Consider the following 22,043-nt stretch of genomic DNA (forward strand, 5'->3'; position numbering starts at 1 on the left):
CAATTATCCAGATAAATATTATATATTTTTCTAAACACTGTGAGGTGTATTTTTGTGGTGCTATATTGTGTTATTGTATGATTTGTTGCACAAATACTTTACACATTGCCTTCCAAGTTAAGCCTGACTGCTCGTGCCAAGCTACCAGAGGGTGGGCACAGGATAATTTGGATTGTGTGTGACTTACCTGACTAGAGTGAGGGTTCTTGCTTGGACAGAGGGTAACCTGACTGCCAACCAAAAACCCCATTTCTAACAGGCATCATTTACTTATTTAAATGCTCCCCTCCACAGGACTCTGGCAAATTATATCCCATTTAATGATAAACCAGAGGAGATGATAGTCACACAGCAGTGTACCTAGCATAGAGCACAATTATCCTACAAATGCCACCTTTCAAATAGGGTCTGATCAGTAAAAAAAAAAAAAAAAAAAAAAAAAAAAAAACACGCACACAGGGTTCTGAATACGAAGTATTCTTCTTATTGCATGTGTATCTCTTCCCCTTCCCCTTCCCCCAGTCTGATCTGGACTCTCTCCTCCCAAACCACACACTTCCAAGAGTATTCCATGCCAGCACCTCATATGTGAGATGCTCCTGCGGTAGTCACGCTTAAGAAATAATACGCACTAGAAAATCAAATCACTCTGCCTGCGAAGGGTCAACCCAAATTTCTGCCCTCAACAAAACAAAAGTGTTCCCTGTGACGAGAGGATATGGTCTTGGCATAAAGGCAGTATGCAGCCAAAATAACTTCGACCACATCGGCCAAAACATCTTAGTTTGTCCCGCTTAATCTCCAGATGAAGCAGATGGAGAGCTCTTGGTGGAGCTCTCAGCCCTACTGCTGGGACTGCAGATCCTCTCAAAGTGAAAGTCAAAGAGAACAGATGCTCCATGCCAGAAGTCCCATTGTTAGACCTGGCATCCTTGGCGTGGTCTCCCCTAACTTTTTGCCTCTGGTTCCCAGGTTGTTGCTGTGTGCTGGACTCTGTTGTTGCTGTTTTTATTACTCTGGGCACTTTACCCATGCTGACCAGTGCTAAAGTGCAAGTGTTCCGTACATAAATTGTATGTGTGATTGGCTTTTCCATGCTTGGCATATCTGATTTACTAGTACTTCCCTAGTTAAGTGCACTAGAGGTGCCTTGGGCCTGTAAATCAAATGCAACTAGTGGGCCTGCAGAACATGTCTCAGTCCTGCCACTGCAGTGTCTGTATGCAATTTAAACTGCCAATTCGACTTGGCAAGTGTACCCACTTGCCAGGCCTAAACCTTCCCTTTTTATACATGTAAGGCACCCCTTATGTAGGCCCCAGATAGCCCCATGGGCAGGGTGCAGTATATGTTAAAGGTGGGACATGTACTGATGTGTTTTACATGTCCTAACAGTGAAATACTGCCAAATTCGGTTTTCACTGTTGCAAGGCCTAAATCTTGCATAGGTTAACATGGGAGCTGCCTTTAAATAGCCTTAAAGTGAAGTTTCCTTTTGAGAGCTGATCGAAATGTGTAGTTCGGGGTCTCTGAACACACAATTAAAAAATACATCTTTTAGTGAAGTTGTTTTTTAGATTGTTAGTTTGAAAATGCCACTTTTAGAAAGTGGCCATTTTCTTGCTTTAACCATTCTGTGATTCTGCCTGTTTGTGGATTCCCTGTCTGGGTCCAGTCGAGCAGTTGGGCTGTTTGTGAATCTCCTCTAGACAGTGACACAAAGGGAGCTGGGGTGTAGCCTGCAAATTGTGATGAGCCACCTGGGCTAGAGTGGAGGGGGGTGTGGTCACTTATACCTCAATGGGCCGTGCATTCCCTCACACAATACAGTCTCCAACACCCTAGTGTGTGTCTGGGGCCTGGCCAAGGCAGGATCTTGTGAACAACAGAGACATTCCTTTGAGGTTTGCTTCCTTCAAAGTCAGAAAGGGGTATAAGTAGTGGACACAAAACCCTAGACTTTATATCACTTCTGGATTCAAGAGGAACCTCTGCCAAGGAGAAGAACTGAAGAGCTGAGAAGTGCTGCCCCTACCTGTGCTTTGTTGGGCTATCCTGCAGTTGCTGCTTCTGCCTGTGAAAGGGGACAAAGACTGGACTTTGTTGTGCATTCCTGCTTGAGAAGGATCTCCAAGGGCTTGGACTGAGCTTGCCTCCTGTTTTGAAGTCTCCAGGCCAAAGACTTCCTCTGCCAGCACATGGACTCTCTGCTGAGACTCCTGCCCTGCCAAGTGGTGCACTATCCAGTCGCTGGACCCTTGAAAGGAAGTTGGCAGAACCAAGACTGAAATCCACGCACAGAACACCGTGAGGGGAAATTTTCAGTGCACTACCAGCAAAGCAGCTGATAACGCTCCACCTGCGGATGGAGAAACGACGCAACACCCGCTTGCGGCTGCTGATAATGATGCAAACCCCACACAGCGTGGTTTTCCAACACTGTGCGACAGGATTTCACATGCATCGTCGCTGGGCGGCAAAGTCATCGTGAATCTACGCGGATTTCAGGTTCCCTGTCCGGAAATCGACACATCGCTCTCTTACAAGGGAGGAAAAACTACACATCACCTACCCGACCGGAGAAGAAATGACACACTCGCCTGTGTGGCTTTATTTTTGACGCAAACCAGGTACTTTGTGAAACAACAACGTTTCCATTGTTTTCTCTAAAGTAAGACTCTTATTCTTTTGAAAATTCATAACTTGTGTATGTTCGATTTTTGTCGTTTTGGTCTTGTTTGATTTAGATAAATATTACCTATTTTTCTAAACTGGTGTGGTGTCCATTTTGTAGTGTTTTCACTTTATTACTGTGTGTGGTGGTACTAATACTTTACACATGGCTTCCGAGTTAAGCCTTTCTGCTCGTGCCAAGCTAGCAAGGTATTGAGCAGGGGTTAACCAGGTGTTTTTCTCCTTTGCCCTGACTAGAGGGAGTGTCCTTTCTTGGACGGGGGGGAGGGGGCTAACCCGACTGCCAATCAAAGACCTCATTTCTAACACTCACCGAATGAAGAACATGTTTCCAAAGTCCCTGGAAGAGGAACTGAAAACAAGGCCTCAGGGAATGCCCGAAAAGCTGTAAATACCACATAGTTCATAAAAACAACCGACTGAGCTCATACACTGAGCGAGCCAGCCAGATAATTAGCCAACAGCATTCCTTGTTAACCAGAGCCACAGTCTCAGTGCCTCCAAGACAAAGAGAGTGCAAGCTAATGCCCATCATGTGGTTGATACGTGGAGAAACCTCCTGGTCAACAGCAAAAACACCTTCAGGGCCAGATGGTTCACATGCAGCTCCAACAAATTTGTAGTGGTGCAGCTTTAACTAGAACCAAAGACCCCCTGATCTCTGCTTTTTCCAGAGAGCCACCAACCTGATGGACAATGTAACATCCACTAGCAGAGCAAATGACAGGTGTGCGAAGAAGGGCATGCCACACATCAGCCGTCTGTCCATCAGCCACCATTTCTGAGAAGCTGCCTCAGAGATTCAGGTCTTGACCGAAAGAGAACCCAGTGGGGACTGGACAAGTTTAACAGGAGGGCCCACATGTGTTACTGACCAAAAGGTGTCAAAAAGCCCGGCAGTTGCAAAACTTTAGACTGTAGAGGAGGAACTTTCACCTGAACCATCCAGATCATAAGCAAAGTACCTCCTGATTCAGAGGAAGTGGAAGCACCTTCAAAGCGTCTGCATCCAAAATCACACCTATGAAGGCCAATCTCTGCATGAAGAGTGGGTGTGACTTGGACCCAGTGATCAACAGTAACACTATGCTGTGCAGGTGATCCAACACCAGCTCCTCTGGCCCCATCTTCCACAACCAGTTGCCGAGATAAAGCAATTATCCCGATCTGCGAAGCTGAGCCACAACCACTGAAATTGACTTCATAAAGATCCGAGGGGCAAATGTTGGGCCAAATGGTTGGACAGCGAATTGGTACTGAGTGGCGCCCACCACAAAGCAATAAGTATTCTGGAAGTACACATTCTGGAAGACACTATCCAGTCCAAACCAGGGCCAGCAAAACCTGAATAACGGACAGCAGGAACGAGTTCAACACTGAAGGCCCGACAGCAGTCACAGATCCCTGGCCTTCTCAAGTGCGAAGTTAATTTAACAACAGCCTTACCCAACCTTCCCTTTGGGCACCAGATGGATTGCACACTTGGTGAACCTCTCTAAACAGGATGCTGGAGTGATCTGCAGAGACTGCTGGATAAACAAGCAGGCTGTGGGATGGAGTGCCCTTCTAAGGCAGGGCATACCCAACACTAACGATCTGCAGGGTTACCAGTCCAAAGTAATGGAACGGTAGATGTCCAATACTGCATATCACGGCCTGCCCTTCTCCCATCCCCCAACCCCTTAAAAGCACACATGCTCACTCCAGGGGAATTGAAGAGGTTTTGTTGTGTTACCAGGAGGGAATGATGACTGATGTCACCAGACCACTGTTATCCCTGAACCCATGAAAGCTTTGCATGGGCTATTACACCAATCGTATGGCTGCCTCAGACAGAAAGAGAGGCCCTTATAGTGGCTGTGGAATATCTGATACTTTTGATGAAACTGGTATTCGTGGTGAGCTAGCCCCAGCAAGGGCATTGTAGTATGGCTCTACTTAACTTACCTCCAGAGTGGCATCTGCCACGTCACAAAAGAGTCAGCACCATAAAGGACATGCCCTTAAAGCAGCCTAAATGTCTTCAGAACCCGAAAGAGCGCATCCAGGCATGTCTGCAAATGGTAAAACTGGTTCCCATGGGACAAGCAACCAAATCTGCGGAGTCCTGGCTTCAGTGCAAGATCTATTTGGCCGCATCCTGACCACCTTGCAGAGCTTGTGAAGGAAATGCAAGATCAGAACGCCATTTGTCGCAGGACCCAGAACTATGCTTAGGCCCAAGACAAGTGTTGAATAGGTCTATGTCTGACCTCTATTAAGAACATGTATGACAGTTTGAAACCCATGCTCCTATGTGGCATCAGCTCTACTCACTTCAAAAGAATTTGTAAGTAAAAATGTGGAAAATCAAACAGAAATGACCCCTTTGCCCTCACAACACATCCATTTTTCTTAAAACTTTTCACTGGAACCAACCACTAAAGTCTACCTGGTTATGGTCCACAATGGAAGACAGACACTGCTCTATTGTGTGTCCTAATCTAGCATTGTATTTATGCTTTCTTATTGTTGTAGTTGAATGTTTTTCTTCCCATAAGTTTTGATGCCTACATTCAGTTTTCATAGTTTTATTTTGCTCAATAAAACGTTGTTTTAACAATTTGATTTGGAAATAACTTTGCATTTCTTAACTGTACTACTTTTATAGGTAACTATACATATACCACATGCAACTTCTTTCTAAGATGTTGCTGTTTGAACCATGTTGACAAGGGTAAGTCCTGGGTTCCTCACAGAAAACAGTTTTCTTTAAGGTGAAGGACTGTTTGGACTTGTTAGAACTCTGTGGCATTCCCCGTCACTGTGGTCTCCAACAATGTATAACAAACAGTACTTCCTGCAATAAAGCTTTGCAGAAACTTCATGCAATCAAATTAAATAATTAATCCAAAAAGACTAAGGAATCATGAGATAATGCTTGGGCACAACTCTTAAGTCCTGAGAAACATTGCTACAGTGGAAAGAAAAAAAAGAATGGATTCTGGCTGAGCTAGTTTCTCTAGTTTTCTTGAGGGATTGTGTCAAAATTAATGAGAAACAGTTTTTCGACCCCAAATCCACTACTTCTGCAAAACATTTCCTTTCATTTCTGTGTTTAATTTACCGGTCATGTTTTCATCCAATGGAAGGGAAACTCCAACATCACAAATTTTAATTGCTTCAAAGTCTCCTTTAATGACCACGTTAGAAGACTTGATGTCACCGTGAAGCAGTTTCTTTTCATTGTGCAAGTACTGAAATGTAGAATATAGGTTAGTTAGCACAAAGACGAAAACACAAATTACATTAAACAATTCACAGATTACCAAGCAAATAGTAAATACAAGAAGCAGGATTTTAGGATTAATAAAAATTGAGACCCAGCCTTAAAGGCACAGTTGTCACTTCACAGTGGACTTAACATGCAAATCATTCTCAAGAATAGTACTCCGCAGTTCTCGTGTAGGACTTTCTAATGCAAGCATCATGCACAACTTCTGCCTTGTTTGACAGCAACTTTGTGATGGACAAGAGTGCCAGAGATGCATTTGTTAAGGCCTATTTGCCACTTTTGAGTACCTTGCATGAGACAATTGAAGATCTTGAGTTCAGCAACTAAGGCAGAATGGAAGCTATGACGGTGATCAATGAGATTTAAAAACACTGAGCAGCTGGCATTTCTCCCTTGCGTGTCACTTTGATGACGTGCCACCATGAAGTATGCTGTGGAACAGATACTGGAATGTATCGTTCAGTCCGTATGAGGTGGGTAGGAAGGGCTGGTTCCGCTTTGGAGTGGTTGTAGTCACTGGCAATTCTATTACACTTTTATTTATTTCTTGAACTCAAGGTGTTCAGTTGAAGTCTCAGAATTGGAATGGGGGTATTCCAAAGAGTAGGGTCGATAACCCTAAAGCCACCCTCTCTAGTAGCCATATTTTGCTGGTCAAGCTAGATGTAAAGTTTCTGGTTAGGATACAATGGTGTCTCCAGCTCTAAATATTCCCCCCTTGTCCCAGAAGGCCCTATGCAACAAGAGGAATGTTTTGAATTTGATGCATTCTACCACTAGGGAAAAAAGGGAGTAGTATCAGTACAATGTTTGAGCATTTTCCTATTTTCAGATTCAGCTACCTTACAGCTGTCTGGTTCAGAATTACATCGCTTTTTTGTTTTACATAGATCAAGTTTAATATTGCCTTGAGCAAAACATAAAAGGAACATTGATGCATCTGCCTCCATGAGGTGGTCAAAATTAAATGGAAGCAGTTCCCTGAGCCTATCCATCAGAAAATGCTCCCCTCATTGCTGCATTTGTGCCTTTATGGAACTAAAGACAGGAATCAAATAGGATGTCGACATTTATAACTGGGTTTAACAGGGTGAAAGTGTGTCATGCAAGCACATTGCAATGTTGGAGGTAAACATGTCTCTTTGGGATGCGAGATCACCATGGTGATGCTTATGTACAAGGAACAAAAGTGCATAATGTAACAATATGAAAAGTGGAGAGTAACAGTCCCCCCACTAATCAAAAGACTTCTGTTTTATCTGTTTAGGCAGAAAAAAACGTCTCCCCTTGGGCCAGTTTTCCAAATGAAGTTGGATCTAGCTAATGTCTACATACATTTGAAAATAAAGATAGAGTGATGTACTATACTGGAGACATCGAATTTGTGATGGCCCTATCAAAGGAGCAGAGGTGATCCACAAATATTCAAACACAGAGTAGGTGCCTCTGCCAGGACTGAAACCTGATGGGTGATCATTAAGTATGTTTGCCACCATACACCTCCCCCCCCAACTCTTGCACAAACTTAGTTTCTTGTACCTAGTTTAGACAGGATATTTTATAGATGGAATAGAAATTCATATGGCCCCTTGGTGTGTTGACATGCTGACTCTTCACCTGTTTTTGGCCATTTTGCCAAATGGTTTTACAATTTTATTTTTGAGGTTGCAGAACATTCCTTTCAACTTGGCAAGTTGCAAGGTTTGCAGATGAGCTATTTGGCAGAGCTGGTTATTATCCTTAATGTTTTGAAGAAAGCTTATAATCAAGTAAACTGAAAATGAACAAGTTACTTACCTTCTGTAACATTTTTGCTGGGGGATACTGTTAATCCAGATTCCACACGTTAGAACTCCCCCAGGGGCCAAACTGGATCCAGAGATTTTTTTCATAACCGTGCTCCTGTCCACCACTAGGGTGCATCATGCGGCTTTCTGTTGTTCCACACCTGTCCAAAAGTGACAAAGTGTGGTCACATGTTGCTCCCCACCTCTCAAGAGCTGACGTCTGTTTATTATCTTTACCCTTTCTGTGCCCTGTTGTGGCATGAACAATTGTTGGTAACAGTTTCCTGCCTACTAACTTGGACCCTTTTCAGATGTTAAAAAAAAAAAAAAAAAGGCATTCACAGAACAGAGAGGTAGGGGAACAGTGAGGAATCTACAGTTAGATAGAGCATCCACCAAAATAGCATTACCAAAGGTAACTTGTCCTTCTGATGGATACCTCTATTCGCAGATTCCTCACTTTAGCATAGATAGCAAAGCAGTACCTCCTCAAGGTGGAGTGATCTCAAACAAAGTCTTGCAGCCTGAGTAGGCATATGTTCTTTCCGCCTAGCCTGGCTATCAAGACAGTAGTTCTTTGTGAACATATGCACTAATGCATATGTCGCAGCCTAGCATGTGTCAAGTACAGGCACTTCACATGCCAACGCAGTGACAGGCCCCCGTGGTGGAATGAGCTCTCACACCTTCTGAAAGCCATTTTTTTGTCAGTCTGTAGCTGCTTTTAATGGGGAGCAATCTCCACGTTCACAAGGTCCTACTCTGCACCACTTTCCCTTTCTTCACACCACAAAAAGATGACAGTCCACTTAATGGTCCTTGCTTTGATCAATGTAAAAGCTTAAAGCCTTTTTGGGGTCCATTAGGCCTCTACTCTTTCAATGGATGTGTGGGAGCAAAAAATGCTTGTAAGAGTGATGGACTGTTCACTGTGGAAGGGAAATCATGACTTCAGGAAAGGCACCCACCTCAGCACCAATTTGTCCAGACAAAAGGTGTTGGTGGAAGGTTGCACTAAGTGCCTGTAGTTCACTCACACGAGATGAGGTAGTCACAAGGAGAAAGACTGCCTTCAAAGTAAGGTGACGCGGAGAGCTTCTGTGTATCACCTCGAAGAGCAAACACACAAGAAGTGTCATGACCAAATTAAGGCCCCTATGTGGCATCACAGACAGCATGGGGGGAGGGGGGCTTGTCAAACCTTTAATAAACATCATTATAACAAGCGATTTAAACAAGAGCAGTTGGTCAGCCAAACAGAGAAAAGCCAAAAGGACTGACAAATAACCTTTACAGTACCCACTGCTAGGCATTCTTGATCTAAAGGATGCTCCACAGCTTCGCCTGTAAGGGGTCAGTGTTGAACATACCAAATGGAATTTGCGGAAGGTGTATGACAAAAAGAATGAGACCCATCACTTCAGGCTGCAACTCAAACTCAGTTAATTGCTGCCGCTCAATCTCCAAGCATCTAAGTGTATATTGCGTACATTTGGGGGGAGGACACTGCCCTGTTTCTAAGACAGGAGGGCCTTGCTAATTGACAGCTTCATTAGAGGACACTCCCAGAAGCTCCGAGTACAACACTGTCCTCATTTAATCTGGTTCCACTTAATTTACTTGGGCCAGTTATTCCTGATCTTCAGAACTCGAGGCAGATGGGGTAGAGGCAGGAAAGAGCACTGGAATCCCTTGGACCATTCCAGCCAGAATGCATCATCCAATGAATGTTCTTGTGTCCAGCTAAATTGTTCACATTCCACACTGAATAAAGGGGAAAAGGTCTAGGAAGAGTTTTCCCCACTGTTGGAAGACACCCTTCATCACCTTGGGATGCAGACGACACTCGTGAACTGCCACACGACATCTGCTCAGCTTGTCCACTCTCGCATTCAAGAACCCTGCCAGGCGATTTGCAATTAGGAATATGCCGTGGCGCTCCAACCACATCCAGAGATGCAAAACTTCCTGGCAAGGGACTCTACTGCACCCTGCTTGTTAGAGTACTACATGGCTGTGGTGTTCTCTGTGAAAACTTGCACCAGCTTACCTCTGATTGATGACAGGAAGGCCTTCGAGGCCAGACAAATGGCCTGCAGTTCCAGCAGACCGATGAAGACCCGGCTTTCCACCGGAGACTAGAGTCCTCTAACCTCCATCTCCCGGGATGACCAACTCAGCCCAGACAGTCACTACCATCAGCTCTGGGTAGAGAAGGGAAACTGCTAGACCAACTGGGCTGAAGCAGCCACAACTTTAGATCTCGTGCAGTCCCCCAAAAACCAGGATGGCATCAGAAAGGTTGCTTTGATGCGGGGCCCATTACAGCTTCAAGTTCCACTGCAGAGCACACGTGCCACTAGGCATGATTAATAAGGAGGATGCACAAAGCAAAGAAGCCTCAGAGCCACTCTCACCATAATCCAGAACTTTCCCTGAAACATAGGCATCATAGCTTGAAAGTTCTGGACTAGATTCTGTGGAAGGAAAGCTCAGACTTCCCCTTTGCAGAGGATTCCAATGTCTAGGGGAATCCTGGACAAGGAATTCGGTGGACGACTTCTCCTGTATAGTAACCCTTCCCGCCCCACTCCAAAGAGGTCAAGAAACCGCCTTTGTCTGGAGGTGGTCAACGACAAGCGTGCTGCCTTTAGCGGCAAGTCCTGATCTCCAAAGAAAGGCAGCAAGCTTAGCATACCTTTTGTGAATACCAGAGGAGCACTGGTGCCCTGGACAAATTGTAAATTCTCCTAACCCACCTTAAACCACATTTAACATCTATGGGACTGCAGGGCGGGTATATGAAAATACACATGCTGCAACTTCAAAAAAACGATCCAGTCGGGTACATACCAGACAGCACCTTGGTTAACATGAGTGTTTTGAATAAGATGTTCTGAAAAAAGGCATTCAATGGTGAAAATCCAGGGCAGGCCTGCAGTCCCATACTTTTTTAAAACAAGGAAATAGGGAAAGAGATAAACCCAGGTTATTTTTTTTTTTTACTCATCAGTAGACGTTTTGATGGCACCCTCGGAGAGCTCTTGTAGCAGAACGGACAGGTGCTCTTCCAAAATTATTCTTGATATGGGGCAGGGAGGAGTGAAAAGGCAGGGCATAGCTGTTTTGAGCCATCTGTAGGACCCACCTGTCTGACGTGATGGACTTCCAACCTGGGAGGAAATGAGGAGCCTCACAGACCCCTCCCTCCAACCCCACTGTTGGGCAGGTGCCACTAGGGGCAAACTAAAGAGGTTTGTTAATCGTTGTAGCAGAGAAGGAAGAGATGCAAGGCTGGTGCCTCTGCAGTCCTGCACACTGCCTGTTAAACAGACTGGGTTGTCTGCTGAATCATTGTCTGTCTATATGCCAGCCCTCTGGAATAGCCTCTAAATCTTAAGATCTGGAAAAAAAAAAAAAAAAAAAAAAAAAAACTTTAAGGCAGGGGTTAACAGCTCCAAGGAACGTGCTATAGCCCTGCTGTCTTTAAAGCATTCCAAAGTGGAGTCAGTCTTGTCTCCAAAGAAGCAGGACCTATCATAGGTAATGTCCATTAGGAAGGCCTGTATGTTGCCCGAGAATCCAGTGGACTTCATCCATGTGTGTCTACAAAGGTTAACACTGGTACCAACCCATCTGCCCAGGCAATCCATGGTATCCAGGCCTGCACAAATAACATGCATGGCTGCATCCTTCCCATCCTGTATCGTTTGGGCCGAAGAGCAATAAGATCTTCTGTGACCACCAGCAAGATCTCACAAGCCATGTCCTAAAGGGCATGTGTGCAGTGGTCCAACAGACAGATTGCATCCACAAATCGGAAAACCACACTGGCAGAACAAAGCATGCATTTGCTAAAAACATCAATCCTATTGGATTCCCTATCCGCAGGAATGGTTGGAAATTAATTTAGATTCTCCTTACTGGTTGAAACTCACACAATAACGCTCTCTGGAGTGGGTGGTTTGTGAGATAATCCAGGTCACCAGGTATGACATCTGAGCACCTACCTATTCACAGGTAGGCAAGAACATGGCTTTGAATAAGCGTCCATCAGAGTATCTATGAGAACATCATTAAATTAAAGTAAAGGCTAAGATGTTGCTGGCCCAGGCTGCAGAAATTCTGTCAAAATATTAGTTTTGGTCTCAGTGTAAGGCAGCTGTAATTCTAGTACCTTGGCTGCCCTTCAAACCACCACTGCAAATGAGGCACTCCCTTCCATTGATGGCCAATATGACGAGTCAAGCTCTGTCTCAGGGGAGGTATCAAGCTGACTGGTGTCCTGTACGTCAAGGTGTACAGCATCATCAATATAAGGAGGGTCATCATAATTAACATCCTTGGGCACACCATACTCTGGAACAGGATAAGAGTCAGAAATGATAAGATATGAGAGCCTATGCTTGTAGTTGCAACATGCCAGAGGCACAGGGCTAGGGTCCATGCTGCATGAAGACCAATGTGATTTTGTAACGTCATAGTGCAATATCAGTTGAGCCCAAGCAGACATCGGTTTCGGGTCCAACACTGGCATCGCCACTGGATGATCCTTCAGTGGCATCAGCACCAACTTCGGTGTTGCCGTAACTGGTGTGGATAGTGGGGCACTAGTAGAAGTCAGACCAGCTTCTTATTTAGGTTTGAAAAATAGATGGACGACTCCAGAAATGCAATACTGTGCAGTACTTTTGAAGCCAATCAACTGTTCATTGTCTATCTAGAGATTGAAATTTCGGTTAGAGGCAATGTTGGTATATTGTTTAAAAGAAGAGCCTAGCCAAGTGCCTGCTTACATAATATGTAGAACTGTAACAACCAACAGTCCAATCCCTTGAAATATGTGAGAAAAGCACTAATGTAAGTTGAGGGATTTAAAGAGGTGCCTATGATGGCTTTAACTACGATTCTGCAATCTTACTTCATTTCCTGCAATCAACTATGAGGTATCTTAGAAGAAACAGTGGGCATGACTTGTGTTGGACTCATATGATTCAAACACTGGTTTTAGTGACTAGAGGGCTTTAACAGATTCTTAAGCTATTAAGGAGGCATGTTCCGGTGTGAGGGTGAGTTTAAAGAAGGTTTTCCATGCACTCAGATATTTAACAACTTTGAAGTAGATATTAATTGGTTCCCAGGTTTCAAAATTAGTTTAGAATGAGGCTGTTCCATTATCGTAGACATAGTGTAGACTGTGGTGATCACTTGTTCTCTGATAAAGCTTGGCATCATCCTAGCCATCAGGCACAAGTGTGTATCTTTATTCATGTCATTTGTTGTTTGTAATAGATCAACTTTGTTTACTAGAACTGTGTTTGAATGAGTGATGCACCTATTAGAAAAAGGCACGTTAATGAGTTGATGTTGGAGCACGCTAAAGAAGTGAGGGTAAGGGCAGAAGGGTTAAACCCAAGTATAATTAATTACTTACACCTTACTTTGGGGGGCCCGTTTCCTAGTTATTTGTGGAACATCAACATAAGCTGGCAGAGATCTTTTTTGTTAAGGTTTCGGGCCGGCATTATGAAGTACCCCCTTTGTTTCTCTATTGGTTACCAATCAAATCTTAGTTTTAAATAATTTCCCTGCCGTAATTTACAAAAGCAAACCACGACCCCATTCTCTTGTTCTGTGATTACTATTTGATGTGTACTAAAATATCTTAAGCCCCTTTTGAGGCATAGGAATATTCGTACCTGCCTCGATGCCTATAATTTTTTAATGGGGTTGGGTGATGATGAAATTTGTAGAAAAATGGCACTATTACTTCGGGCTGCAACCCGTTCAAGGAGATCTATGAGCATGGATTAGTTGCATAGCTCTATGGGTTATAGCCGATATATTTGTGCAAAGTTTGGATATTTTAGTATATTATTTTTAGCACATTACTAATTGTGCATTTTATCATATGATATTTTGTATTTTATCCTTTTAATCTATTTTATAGTTTCTTATTTATTATGTGTGTTTTTTTGTACTTTTATGGTTATTATATTAGCCGAATAAAGATAATTTTGACTTGAGTGATAAGCTAAGGGGGGTATATGGACAATAATTTGATAGGACGCAATGAAATTCTTTAGCAAGCGGCACATTTCAATGTGCCCTCGAGGCCTTGTTTATGGTTTGGAAAACAAACCATGAACCTGGTTTCTTCACTGAATTGTCATGTGGCTGAAAATCATATCAAGAAGTATTTGTGGCCTAAACATGACAAATGCAATGTATAGAATAAGACAGGAACAAATGCAGCCCCTTTCTTCTGCAGCAGTGGCAGGACACCTTCCACTTAAGTGCCTGAGGTTTCTTGGTAGCATCCGGAAAGAGGTCTTCAGGGATGTTCAGAGTTCTAAACTCAAACAGCTCACAAGCCAACCCGTTTGGTATATAAAGCTCAATTCTAGTAATACCTGGCCTTACTTTGTCAGAAGCACTGGATGGACTATGAACCAGACCCACTGGTTTGTCCACTGAAAGAGCCTGAAGATCATCATCCAAAGGTTTCCTGCTAGGGCAATGACGATTAACCTGTAACTCTCCATTTTGGATGGTGGTTTGGGGGAAGGAGGATTAGGGGAAAAAGCATAGACAAAGATTCTTGATCATCTAACTGAAAGCGCCCAGTCCTGTTACCACTTGATGGAGACTTGCTGAAGCATGGAAATGTCCTTCTCCCATTCATTTACAGACTTCTGTCTTAGATTACGGCATCCTATTTGAGAGGGGGGAGGGGAAAAGGGAGTGGGGGGAGAGAGGGAGGGGAAAAGGGAGTGGGGGGAGAGAGAGAGAGAGAGAAGAGTGTGTGTGTGTGTGTGTGCACGCAAGTATTCTATCAACATTGAAATTTGTTGTTTATTGAGTTCGCCACATCTTCAGTGCTTCCCTGGAAAGCATGTGGGGCCATGTGCTTCCTTGTTTCGATAAAGAACATGGAAAACATGGTTATCAGAATTCACAGATGATTTCTGAACACGGACACAAAGGTCTGAATAATTATTTAATTGGTTTTACCTAATGCAGACCACCGCCCGTGCGTCAACATATCGTCAGGGGCAGGGGTTTACCTCAGACCTCAAATTGTGCGTAGTGTGGCAACATTTAGGGAATGTTCGGTGAGACCCAAAGGAAGCCTTATTTTAATATCCCTGTAAACTCGACACAGTCATCGACCATGGAATGCGGTCTGATGCAACCAACAGACCAATTTTCCAACAGTAGGCCATGTGTGATGTCTGCAATGAAGGGGAAGAGGGATGCATGAATATATTAGTCCCAAAGAAAGACCTGTATTGCCTTTTTGTATGGGATGATTTTCTGATCAGGGAATCAAGGCCAATTAACCATTTTCAAATAGTCAGCTTGGTAACCCTTTGCCTAAAGCAGGTTGAAGTGAGCCATTATAAACAAGATATTCTGCAAGTAGCTGTTTATGACGACTATTTGCCCAGCAATCGACCGAGGTGCTGGAGCAGTTCAAGCACAGTTGCTGTTGCTTTCCATGGGTTATCCACAACAGTGCTTTTAGTAAGGAATCAGCCAAGCAAGGGAATATGTGAAGGTTTAAGTGTCTGATTTGTTCTGCTACAGGGGTTAAACATTCTGAATATTCTTGGGGCCCACTTCAGGTCTGTCCAGTGAATATGACACACAAACATTCAAAGTGGCTGGGATAGACAGGTACAAGGAAGTTGGCTTCTTCGAGAGGGACTTAAAAATAGACTGTGCAAGAGAGAAACAATGCCCTGCAACGTTACTGTAATAGATGACTATTTTATAGTCACATGTTTAAAAGTCATGCTTAGAATGGTCCTCCTTCCTTCTCTTTTTCCTCTGCATCCTTCTCTTTTTTCCCCTGACAAGAAAGTACTTGGAGTAAAATCCCTCTTGACAATGGTTTTTGGAAACTTTTCTATTGACTTTTTTTATTTTTTATAAACAAAGACATAACCGTTCTCTCCAAGTACTTCAGGTGCCCAAAAGTTTCCTTTTTTGTTAAATTGGTGGGGGCCTTTTCTCAAACTCCAACAAATGGAAAAATTGGACTCAGTACATGTGTGAGATTTTAGCCAAATTCAGCCGTGTATTGGTGTGGTAAAAGTGGGGTTGGCGATCTGAAAAGAGTGATATTTTTATTGCAGACTCCTGGATACTGCTCAAGCTGGAAACAGTACCCTTACCCGTAGATGTGAAGGATTGAGTTTGATATTAGAGCATTGGTAGAAGTATATTAGTTGATAGCTAGTGTGCCAAACGAATCCGCATGAATGGTAAAAAGCATTATCTTGCACTTATTGAATACCCTCTCCCATCTTGGAGAGTGGGCCAAAGAGCTCATACTAGATCCATTTGGATCCTGGTATCAAGAGATGGGTCTAAACTCTTAGCATGGGTCCTAACATCAGAGCCAAACCTGTCACCCTTGTACTGATGTACAAGCTATCAGTTTAAAACCTGAAGTGATAATATCCACTGGGGTATCTGCACGTGGAAACCACTCCTTCCCACACCCCATCACTCACATAAAATGGCCTTCCTATTGACTCTTATACGTTCAGTAATTATATATACAAAAGAGATAATGGCACTCTTAATTTCCTTATAGTTTTAGCAACAGTAAATGTCACCTTTTAAACCAAAATCATCTATGCATATCCTTCTCTATGTAGAAACTGTACATGATGTGGCTAGGTGTCTGCACTGTAACAAAGGACATCACTGTGATTATACACCAAAATTAATTGAACAATAAATGCATTTCAACAGAGTATACCGTTAAGAGGGAGTCACCGGGTATAGACTCTTGAACCAATCAATGCTCTGGAGCACGGGAAACCACTTTCCCCAAGACTTGCTGAGCAGAGCTAATTGTAATTACTTGAATTCCTGTTGTATATAAACATGAGACCAAAATCCCAATTGGATTTTAAATTAGTGGGACATTGGAAATTACTTTGAGAAGGTTTGTTTCAAGTTTATTTACTAGAATGATTGAAAACCTTATAAAACAGCTGTATGCAGCAGGTCACGTGCAAAGTGGTTTCCCATGCTCTGTAGGGTTCAAAGCCTTTGGATGGATTTTCTGACTAGAATGACATTCTGATTGAGTTGTACTGTTAAAGCACCCATACAGGGATGGGTCTGGGAACTTGTACCTTACCTTCATTCTGACAATGAACGCACACACTAATCCCTGGACTTTAACAGTCAGCACAACTTCTAAAAGGTATAATATGACTGCAAAGGCTTTCAGACTCTTTAAAATGATACAAAAAACAATGTTTCACCTTGGTTCATATTTGGAGATCATTTGTTGCAGACTTACCATCAATCTAAGAATGAAACCAAGCAATATTATCGAGGATGGGAAGTTGGGAGGGAAAAAGTGATAAATAGCTGGGCACCTTCTAATATCGTGTACTTGTTCACTTTAAAAACATTATGGGCATCATCACCTTGCTTTCAAAATGTCTTTCTACGAACTGCAGGTCATTGCCTCCCTCATCCAGGTACACATAGACAAAGAAGATAAAAGAGCCCTTAAGTGCTCTACGGGGCTGATACTCTGCCAGGAGGTTTGTCTTAATAAACAGTCAATTCTGAGAAAGCTGAAAGCTTCTGATAGTGTTACTGCAACAGCAGGTTGGGTAATGAGATCTGGGGCCATCTTTTAGAACGGAGCATTCATTGCTTGCACTTGGACCACCGACATGTGCATCTCAGACGGTGGCAGTAATGGCGGTGTTAGGATAGTAGGCACCAACATCACACGCACGATACTCAATAGAGAATCAATACCGAAGCTGCTAGCAGAGATTCACAGCCTCATCACAGGGAGCCACCTGCCTCTTCCAGGTGACCCCCAGATGGAGTGTTAAAAAGTTTGGTTCCATGGTTCTAAAAACCTGGCTTCCAAGTAGTCAATAAACGCTGTCTTGGTCAACAAAGATGCTATCTATGACCCCGGCCAACTAGGATGTCATGAAGTTCAGTCTTGCTGAGATAGAAGTATCTTTACCAATCTGGTAGCAACTGAGGAGCAATGCATCTTAGTTTATGAATATATTTGGCTAATGTAGTCTTAAGGGCTTTTTTAGAGATAGGGACTACTGCATTGCAGGTCGCTCTTATAGCGGCTAACTGAAATCAGGTAAAAGCTCAATGGAGGTCCCGCCCCTTGGCTCCCCTTAAGGTCATGAGGTTTTTGGAGAGCAGGAAGGCGGCGGCCCCAGTGTAGAAGCAGCATCTGCTGGGGTTTCCTGCCTGCAACGCTGTTGGAGAGGCAGTAAAGAGCGCAAGAAGTGCATGCTGACGTAGACAGCGGGAGAGGGCCTGGCTTTTGGATCACTAGCGCTAGCTCGAAATAACATTCACTGTGCTGGCACTATCAATTTCCATGTTGACGAGTGCTGGAATCAGAACCATTGAGCCGTGATATGAGCACATATATATATTTTATTAAATAAATGCTGACAAGAATTATAATCTGTGTGCAATACCTTTAAGCCCCTTGCCATGCTCAGCGCAACTTTCAGAATGGTTTCTGCTGGAAAAGGCCCTTCACCATTCTCATTTTTGGCTTCTATGAGATCATTAAGAGATTTTTCTCCCCCATACTCCATGGCAAGGCACATGCTTCCATCACTGGCTTTGGTGAAAGCACGATAACCTGAGTAAACCAAAAAAAAAAACCAACAACAAAAAAACACATTGTTGTCAGATCACAAAAAGGCTGACGTAAGATGTTTTCCAAACCAACTAAATTTGCTGCCTTTAAAAATAATTACAAAGTAACCCATCCCACAAAATGCCATACTGATAAAAAAGAGAGAGGGTGGGTAACCGGACAGAAGAGAATCAGGAAACATGCACAACAAAATGCATCAGTTACATACTGCAAAATCAAAACATATTATATAAATAATGAGGAAGTGTAACTGAGTGGTTTGCTAAGCACCTTTGTCCTGTAAATATGGTGGTGTGATATACATGAAATTGCAGTTCCTTTTTCCATTTCATCCATAACGTAGGAGCCACCTTGATACAGAAGGTGAGACTACATATGTATACCCTCTTGACTAGGATGCTGCATACTCGGAGAGAATAAAGTCTACTCCACCACCTATAATTATGGATAGCTGGAATGAGCCGTTACGTTTTATCTCTAAAGAAGTGGTACGAAAACAATATTTAGCTGCAAAACAATATAATTGTCTTATTCTATTTACAGATGAAATATACAGTGAAAGCTGATAATTACTGTTGGAGTGGTGAAGACTTCCTCAAGTTCTGAGTCGTTTTATTGACATTTGGGACACTTTGCATTTGATCGTTCATCTACAATGACATACAGGCCAAATTTGCGTCCCTAAATAAACCCTGGGTTTGTGACTTAAAGTAGAGGGTAATGGGGAAAAAAAACAGAATAAGGGAATATTGTTCCTAAAAAATAAACAAATGTAAAAAAAGGGGGGGGGGGGGGCTGGTGGCGGGGATTTCCTGTTCAAGAAACCGTTTATACTCAATCGGCATCGTTTCAACTTTTCAAAAAAAAAAAAATAATAATAATAATAAAATATATATATATATAATATATATATATATATATATATAATCTCCTTATCCAAAATTGCTCCGTAAGTGGCCACAGACCCTCCAGGGCGGCCGCGGTAAAGGGCGAAGCATCCCAGTATAAATTGCAACAGAAAGCCGAAGCACCAATCCACAGTAAAATCAAGCGTTTTATTTCCACTTCAGTGCAGCAGAAATTGTGAGTTCTCAATCCTTAGGTATTCTATCTCTGTCCTAGCTTTCCACAGACTTTCGACGTGAACTTTTATTTTGGGAGCAGCAGGTGCATGCCACAGCCCGTGGATATGGAATGCATACTGACAGGGAAAATAAAGCTCCCAGAGCCAATCAGAACACACTATTTTTTGAATTGGCACTCCTTCAAGAATGTTGCAAGCCTCTTGCGGACCCAACCATCCAGATCTACAAATGTTTTTTTTTTTACCCACCCTGGATTTCTAAAAATCCTCTGAACGGACTTACACCAAATCACGAAAACCAAGATCTAGCTTCCTGACAAATTTGGTGTAATTCCATTCAGCAGTTTTTGCGATAATGCTTCTAAGAAGTCTATGAAAAACGCATGGGGATTCAGAATTTTGGAACCTCACTTTTTTCTCAGACCCGCTTGACTGATCACTGGAAATTTGATCAACTTGGAAATCTTTCATACTTTTACTAAAAATTACAGTCTACATGAAGATTCTCGAAATGATACTCTAGTGGGTCAGACAACTATGTGAAATGTATTTATTAATTAATCCAAGTAGATTTCTTGACTTTCCTTCAGGCGTTACTGATAACTAAATTCTTTCTTTGCATTGACAGCCGCGAAGCAGGGATATGCTTGCTACTCTATTCTTCTGTCGTGGCAGTTAGTGAGACTCCTACGATGGAGAAGAAGTCTTGCTTACTTGTCATTCTAGTTCTGCATATAGGTATTCTCACTCAAGTCATGAACAATCCTTCTCCTCCCCAGCTGATAATGCAATCAATCAGTCAATTAATTGTCAGTTCGAGTTTGATTAATTGACACAAAAAATAAAAACATGTAATTCATTTATATACAAATAATTCCTTCTGAATGTAATTTATTCCCTTGCAAAAGGAATTGAGCCTGTGTGGCAACAGCCTGTACATTGCAGACTGGGTAATGGACGCTGCTGGCTCACTTAATGTTACAGTGAATGCTGGGGGCAGCTGACAAGCAGCTTTCCCTTCGTTCTTTTCTCTGCAGCTACAGCAGGGTTTTAGGTCAGCGTTTTATTGTATGGAATTTCCCGAATTAAATTCTGCAAGGTGGCACACAATTATACTACTGTGGCTTTCTACAAAAAAATGCAGTCAACGCTGACCTGTCATGGGTTTGTGAAGTCACCAGAGACTGTTCAACACTGAGGTGCCACCTCCAAAATCAGATAAAGATTATATATATATATAGGTTCAGAGGTCACCACACGCAGGTGGGGCTACTCTACGTTCATGAACATCAGTGAGAACCCTACAATGCAGCACAGTGTGTTTCTGCAATCAAGTCTGGACCGTATTTATTCCACTATTACTTTTCACAGACCAGTGTACTGCATAGTATGAAATGTACACTAGTTCACATTGTGTTGTGTAATATAGATCAGAAGGAGAAAAATAGGAATGCGATCCCTCTTCTGTACAGATTTTTAAAAACTGCAGGACATCATCCCCCCCTCCACCCCCACCTCCAACAAAAATGTTACTTGCGCAAAAAAGTGACATTTTTCCAATGGAGACATAAGGGAGGGGGCTCCAGAGATTCAGCTGAGCAAACTAAGCACAATGTATTGCATTTTTTGAGCTGTCCCACTGAGCTCCCTATTCACAGCAGAAAATCCATCAATGCAGTTCTATGGATAAATAATGATGTGCAACTTCATTTCAATCCCTTACCGACAATGTTGGGGTGCTGCAAATTTTTCAGAATTCCAGCTTCTTCGTGGAGTCTCTTTTGGTAAACATTTTTTTGGGATTGATCACATCTTGGATTAAGCTTCTTCACTGCCCATGGTGAATGGTGAAGGCCTTTTGGAGATCTGAATGAAGAAAACAGTGCCCGATAAATAAACTAGAAATAATTCAGAGGAGTGTCCAGAAATAAGCTGCTTACCTGTAAAAGTTAATCTCCATAGTTTAAATCTTAATAATTAAAGGATATTTTCCAGACCTCATTGGAGTAGAAATGAGTAGATTAAACTTTTTGAATCACCACTGTAGTAGGTTTATTAAGTTCATTAGACAGAAGTGATGGAGATTTATTCTAGTGATGCTTAGAAGCTCTCATGACCACCTATCCCCAGGCATTATATAATGATTTCAAAGAAAAAATAAACACGTTACAAGTATTTAAAGGTGGCTGCAGTTTCTATTTTTTGCAGGTTCCATGCTTTCTTTATTCTTTGAGGGGGACCTTAAATGATCACTTTCCTATAGTTCTTCAGTACTGTTTTGGTTTTATGCCATATCAAACTGCATGTTTCTACAAATATGTTTATATCTTCTGTTAAATTAGAGGAGGAATCTGGCACTGATTCTTTTAGTTATACTCATCTACAATGACAATTGTAAGCTGGGTGAGAGATATTCAGATGTCTAGGATAAGAGCTTCCTTGGTCTACTCAGGCCTAGAATGAGGTTAAGCCTCAGTGAACATTGAGCAAGAGACACAGCATCATTGTTTCTCAAGG

At 42.6% G+C, this 22,043-nt stretch overlaps 1 protein-coding gene across 2 annotated transcripts in view; it reads right to left on the reverse strand.

The window, feature by feature from the left end:
* Positions 1–22,043, reverse strand: part of PBK (PDZ binding kinase) — a 61,432-nt gene that overhangs the window by 6,352 nt on the left and 33,037 nt on the right. For both annotated transcript variants that reach the window (XM_069233724.1, XM_069233723.1), the window contains exons 5-7: positions 21,250–21,392; positions 18,255–18,424; positions 5,801–5,930 (exon numbers count right to left, since the gene is read on the reverse strand). In XM_069233724.1, coding sequence (XP_069089825.1) covers positions 5,801–5,930; positions 18,255–18,424; positions 21,250–21,392 — 443 coding nt within the window. The remainder of the gene's footprint in view (positions 1–5,800; positions 5,931–18,254; positions 18,425–21,249; positions 21,393–22,043) is intronic.

Source organism: Pleurodeles waltl, chromosome 5 (genome assembly GCF_031143425.1).
Source record: "Pleurodeles waltl isolate 20211129_DDA chromosome 5, aPleWal1.hap1.20221129, whole genome shotgun sequence".
NCBI classification, from domain to species: Eukaryota; Metazoa; Chordata; class Amphibia; order Caudata; family Salamandridae; genus Pleurodeles; species Pleurodeles waltl.